The sequence below is a fragment of the Marmota flaviventris genome, chromosome 5 (assembly GCF_047511675.1).
Source record: "Marmota flaviventris isolate mMarFla1 chromosome 5, mMarFla1.hap1, whole genome shotgun sequence".
Lineage (NCBI taxonomy): Eukaryota > Metazoa > Chordata > Mammalia > Rodentia > Sciuridae > Marmota > Marmota flaviventris.
In genome coordinates, this window is record NC_092502.1 from 157,987,532 (window position 1) to 157,994,173 (window position 6,642).

The window sequence follows — 6,642 nt, forward strand, 5'->3', positions numbered from 1 at the left end:
AAGCTCCCTCTGAAGAAGTGCCTCTGCTCCCCAAGCTGGTTGTAACAAAAGGTACAATGGGCTATTTGAGAATCAAACGGCCCTCAAGACACTGGGATTCAAAAGATTTAAAAAAGCATGTTTTAAATAGAATTGGACATAGTTGTTGCTTTAAGTCTTTGGTGAACCATGCATTATCTTCTCTTTTTCTGTCAGTGCCGGAAGACTATATAGTTTTTTTAGACTCGGGAGGGAACTTGTGATTTTTTCTCCTTTCCCCCAGTAGTGATCCCTTCTGCAACACTGAAGAGCTCAGACCATGCTGCAGCACCCCAGCCCAGGCCAGCAGTGTCTTGGCGATATTGGAGCAAACAGGGACGGACACAATGCTAGTGTCACAACCCTGGATGTCTAGGAACAGAGAGGTGGAAAACAAAGACTCTTTTTCAAGTTGACTTTGTGCTACTTAATTTCTCTTCCTCTGGTACAAAATCTGGGTTTTGTTCTAGTTAACAAACCCAGCATATGCCAAACACCAAATGAATGAATAAATGCTAAGGATGCAAAGAAAGTTGGGATCAGCCCTCTCAGGACTGAATTTCACCATGCACAGAAACAGATAACCAGTTTTTGCACTTGAAGTAACAGTTGTAATGAGGGATTGATGGGAATCTGGGGAAGGACAGCTAACTGTCCTTCTGAGAGTTCTTGGCATCCTAATTTCATAGGTGGATGCCCTTACATTTTTGCTTTTCCAGTCTGCAAAATGTAACATATTTAGGAAAGAGGTTCTGATACTTCCTTCTTTCCACTGGAGAGAGAAGACAAGGCTCATCTTGTTGCCAAGCTTGAACTTGGATCTCTCTTGATGGTGTCCACTGGGAGCTGCCTCCCTCAGTGCCTGCTTGATGTTCCTGTTGGCTCTCAACTTCTTGCTGAAGTTGTGACAAGAATAAGTAAAGTCCTGCACATTACAGACGTTGCAAATTCAAAGAATGATAAAATTGCCCAAAGATTTACTCTTGCCCCCTAATTATTTCCATACGGCGGCTTCCCTTCCTGTCTTCTGTGGAATTGAAGGTTCATCAAGAATGTTTTTTTCTGACCCCTCCAAACAATACTTAAAACATATTCATAAGCACATGTGCCTCATCATGGGTCTGTGGGGTGTGTTCGGATCTAGTGCTAGGTTGGAAGAGTTAATTCCCCAGTGTTTATGAATTGACCCCTGCTGTGGTGGCGGATTGTCTGAAGAACCAGCTCAGTGCTATTTCCCACCCCACTGTGGTTCATGATACCTTGTCTCAGAATGCCGTCAAGACAGCTGCATTCCACCCACCTGGGCTGGTGCATTGCTTCTCCACCAGGAGTGACTGTGACTCAGGATATTTGGCAGTGTCTGGAAATATTTGGCTGCCACAGCTGAGGAGCAGGGTGTATCTGTGGCATCCAGTGCAGAGAGGCTGGGGAGGAGGGAGACATCCTACGTGGCACAGAGAGCACCCCAACCAAGAAGCATCAGCGGGACTGAGGTGAGGCATCTGGTGTGGTGTGAAGTGAACAGTATGCATGTTAATAAATGCTAATTTAATTTTCCCATAGTCTGCCAGGCAGTTAGAGCCACAAATTGAATCATGTGCTATTTTGTCTTTATCTCTCCTCTAGAACTATCAGCTCAAGTCATACAATTCTCATCATTTTGGAAAAATAGCAGGGACAAGATTTCAACATTTGAATTATCCTACAAATGATGCTGGTATGAGAGGTGTTGAGTGAGCCCCTTTATCACACCTCACCTTCCTTTAGGTTTTTGACCCAATGTCTGTACATATATATTAGCCTAATTATCTTACTTTTGTATTTTATGACATTTTGTGACTTATCATCTGCATTTTATCATATAAAAGATTAAATTTGGGGTTGTCCTTAATTGTTCAATCTTTGAAGATTGGAGTGTTGCTACTTAGGTTAGCCGTCTTATATTGCTGGTTGTAGGACTTCATTATAGCAGAAGGGATAACTTTTCAAAAATTGGTTTTTGAAGAGTGCCTCAATAATCTTGGGTAGAGCCACATCTGTAGCCACAATTAGTCCCTCATGATAGAGTGAGGACTGAGTACCTAGGGTTGGTTTCCTAGCAGATCTAAAGGTGTCTGATTCCACTATTTGCTTGTGATGACTTTGAAATCTAAGTAGACATAGAAAATGCAAAAGCCGTCACTAAGAAGCAAATCGTTGCCAGAGTATCTCTTTCTTATTTGACTGTCTCAGAACTAAATTGAGAAAGTGGCAATATAAACAAATGCACACCCCTTCCTACTCCATTGCCTTCCACAGGGGTCCTGATGGAGCTGAAAGAAAACTGGAAAGTGTGAATAGTTGGCACTGTCTGAAATCTATACATCCTTTTAAAAAATAACTGATTTTTCTCTTCTTAAAATGCTAGAGGCTCACTTCATCATATTTCTTCTCTGGGCAGTGATGCAGTCCCTCACTGGGGTCTTTGCAAATGGCATCATTTTGGTGGTGAACAGCATCGCCTTGGTGAGGCAGAGAAGACTGGCTTCCCTGGATCTGCTCCTCTCCTGCCTGGCGACGACTAGGATCTGTATGCAGGTGCTCATCTTTAGCATCCATCTGGTTGCTCTCTCCTTGGTGAAAGAGTCTGTGTTTATTGATAATTTTCTAATTCTCATGTTTGTAAATGAACTGGGGCTTTGGTTTGCCACGTGGCTTGGCGTTTTCTACTGTGTCAAGATCGCCACCATTCCACACCCGATATTCTTCTGGCTGAAGATGAGGATATCCAAGTTGGTGCCCTGGCTGATCCTGGGGTCTCTGCTCCACTCATTGATCAGTTCTGGCCTCCAAAGCAAATACATGTGGTCATTTTACAAAGGAGTCATTGAGAACTATTTCTCCAAAAATAGGACTAAAACTGAAGACACACCTTCTGAACCATTTTATATTTTCATTGCAGAACTCATGCCACCATTACTTATCTTCCTCGTTGCAGTTCTGCTCTTGGTTTTCTCCCTGGGGAGACACACTCAGCAGATGAGAACCATGGGCACCAGGGACCCCTGCAGGAATCCCCACATCAACGCACTGCTCTCCATCCTGTCATTCCTAATCCTCTACTTCTCCCACTACGCAGTGACTGTTTTGTTCTGTGCTCAAATTGTGCAGTTTGGAAGCTTCCTCTTTCTGCTCTGCATGATGATTTCTGGTGCATACCCTGCTGGACACTCTATCATCTTAATTTTAGGAAATGCTAAACTGAAACAAAATGTAAGATTGTTCCTCCTCCGTGGTAAATGCTGCCAGTGAGGAATTGGGTCACTTCAAAACAGCCAGCATTCAGTGACTTATCAGCACCTGCTGTTCCTTGCCCAGCCAACAAAGCATCCTGTACATAAATATATAACATGTCATCTCAAGATTGTTCGCTTAACCTTATGGATGTTTATAGCTTTGCTACTTTTTCACAGAGTTAAATTGATTTCAAAAGCATGACACATGTCAAGAGATTACATCCATGTCAATATCCATCATCTTGCAAGATGTTACCATTGAGAAAACTGGGAAAATAATACAGGGATCTTCCTATAGCCTTTCTTACAAGTGCATGAAAATCTTCAGTTTTCTCAAAATAAAACATGTAATGAAAAAGGAAAGCACATGTTTGCATTTGTGACAGTAGAAGCCAGACAGTGTCACAGGGTCCTTCTATGTCCGATGCCTAGTCTTAGATGGTTTACCAGATGGGCTGACTGCTCATCCTCTGTCTACATGGAGGTCATTTCTCTCTGTTTGCTGGAGTCACAGACAATGGAGCCACTCTTCTTCCCTAAATCAGAAGGAAGCTGAGCACAGACAGACCTCAGTCCTTGTGAGCAAGCTCACCTCGTCCATTCTGCGGAGATGGAGATGCTGTGATGACCTGTCCCAGCAACTGATGAAAGGGAAGAAAATGGAGGAGGAAGAGGAGGAGGAGGAGGAGGAGGAGGAAAAGGCATCCTTGAGGTCTGCATGTTCATTTTTCATTTGCCCTAATTGGGTATCCTGCAGCTCATAGCTTGCAAGATGTTTCATTTTGCATTTGTGTACTGGCTTTGGGACTCCGTGGACTGCCAGTGATCATTTGGTATCCTACCCCATTGCATGTCTTCCTCCACAACAAAGCAACAGCTGTCAGTAGGTGGGGCTGAGGGTGTCTCCATCTGCTTGAAGTCATAGATGCATTTTCTGTTTAGCTAATGATTTTGGAAACAAAGATATATATGTGCATTTCTAAAACAGATTCAGAATCATTTTGCTTTCAGACAAATGAATAATATAAAAATATATCCTTAAGTAACTTGTAGTTTAGGTGTGGATTTGCCTATCATCAGTAGTAAGAATTCAAAGACTGGTTCTCTAACCCTAGACATGCAACTCACAGAGGACTTGCTTCAAAGAGCCAGAGAGATGTGTTTCTTCTTGAATGTGGGCATTAGGTACTCTGCATCTACCCACAGGTCTTGGACATCCCTCCTTAAGGAGCAAAGTAACAGCCTCCCTCTTCCTACTTCTTCATTTCCCCACTTCCACCAGGGCAGGAAGGTTCATAGCTAATAGCGCTCTCAGGCAGACAGCTCTGGAAAGAGCAATCATGTCCTGGAGGTAAATATTGCTCCTATGTCAGGAGGGGACAACAAAAAGCCACTTTTATTTTTCTCACATTTCAAGTTCAGCAAATAAGTAACTGCTCCTTGAATCCATGATGTCTGTACCTGTGGGTGAGTGGGAGGAGGGTGGGAGCAGCTTCAAATGTTCAGGGGGAAATCCATGTTATGCAACTCTGAAGATTTTTTCCCTAGGTACCAAATTCTGATTCTATTTCATGTAGCTCCTGTTTTAATAGAGGTAGTTAATGGGATGACTATTAAGGTATGACTAAGTGTGTATTATTAATATTACCAAGAGTTGTAAAAAAAACTCAGTGCATAATAAAGCTTCGAAAAACTTTCCCAGCCTGCTTTCCTAGAAATGTTCTTGTTCCTGAGATGCTGTCTCACTGTTGTGCTGCTGGGCTTGGCCTGGACACTAACTGCTCCGTTCTAGAAGCCAAGTGGTCTGGGCCTGTCTCTCTGGAGCCTACTCATCTGCACTCCCCAGCCCTGCCAATGTCTTCCTCTCTAGCAGGGGGTTGATCTCTGTCATGGTACAGCCTCTTCCTTCACCCACGCTGTCCTTTACAGATGGGGCTTGCTGTGGCTTGAGTGTCCCCTCAGGCTTCCGTGTCGAAATTTAATCCCCTTTGTGGGAACTTCACTGGCTGTGGCGTGTAGAGGTGGGACTTTGGGATTAGGGTAGGACAAGGCCATTGAAGTGGAGGCCCTGTGATTGACTCCTGGTGGCTCTATCAGAAAGAGAGAACAGAGAAGACACAACCTCATGTTCCCCGTCTTTCCCCATGTGACCATCAGTGCTGCCTCTGGACTCTGCTGGCCCATCCATCACCAGAGTCAGCCCCTGACCCTGGACCAGAACCACGAGCCAAAATAAACCTCTTTTCTTGGTAACCTATCAAGTCAGTGACATAGTGTTAATGAAAACAGAAAATGGACTAAGACAGGGCTGGACATCACGGCTCCTGGGAGGCTTGGCCTCGAGATGTCACACATGGTCCGCCCTCCCCTCTGCAACCTGTGGCTCCCCAGGAAATCCAGTATCTGCAGCTCAGTCAATGGGGCTAAGGCTTCCAGGAGTCTGATCCAGAAAGCAGGGCCTTTCTGAAAAGGGACCCAGCAGGGATCGTGCATTCCACCTGAGACAGAGGTTCAATGAGCAGCCAAGAGTGGCATGCTCCCCGTTCTAACGCCGACTCCTTCAGTCCCCAATCCCAGCTGTTCTCCACAGTTTTCAGTGACTGAAGATGGTGACATCAGCTCAGAAGTCTAAATCTGTGTCATATAGGTATACATTGGTTTTCAAAACATATGTGTTGTAATAATTTGAATATTATATTTTAAAAAATTAGATGTCTCACAAACCATAAATGCCTTTTAGATTCTCTCTCATTCAAATGTAGCAACTTCTTGAAGAGAGATGATCAATCTGGACTGGAAAGTGCTATGAGGACATTAGCATTTAATGATTACCCTTGAACTTCAGCTAATGACTTCTTGAGGCTAATGACCATCCGTCCTGGATACTTCAGGCAGCTCAGAGGTTGTAGCCCCTTGCACACCTAATTACAGTCAGGGTCCTCAAAAGATGAGTGTTCCAATTTTAGGCTTGGATAACATGATTTTTGTAATTTTCGTCCATGTGGAACTACACCTCTTTGGGTGAGAAGAGAAACAAGTAATCAGAAATATACCAGCGATAAAGATGCCAGTCTAATTATGCAAATTGACTTTGGCAATCAAGGGCATGACAGATGTTATAGACAGATGGCACACCCATGTTGGAGAAAGATCCAAATGGCCAAAGCAGGGAGATCCACATGGTTTAAAGAGGGTCTTGCTAGGGAATGAGTTTGGAGTCAATTTATGTACCACATCAACTCGAACTTTAAATCGGTGATTTATTCCTTTTATATCATTATTCTTTGCCCCCTAATGATTGACTCTCATAGGAAACTTTATGCCAAGAGAAAGGGTGTGTACTAGGAAA

General features: G+C 43.7%; 1 protein-coding gene across 1 annotated transcript; it reads left to right on the top strand.

The window, feature by feature from the left end:
* Positions 1-2,418: 2,418 nt before the first annotated feature.
* Tas2r1 (taste 2 receptor member 1) lies at positions 2,419-3,309 on the top strand. The gene has a single exon (XM_027943862.3). It carries the CDS (start codon positions 2,419-2,421, stop codon positions 3,307-3,309), a length of 891 nt encoding a protein of 296 aa, XP_027799663.3.
* Positions 3,310-6,642: the final 3,333 nt, after the last annotated feature.

Excerpts from the sequence above, each read along its gene's own strand:
- Tas2r1 (XM_027943862.3), top strand. The coding sequence starts at position 2,419 with ATGCTAGAGGCTCACTTCATCATATTTCTTCTCTGGGCAGTGATGCAG.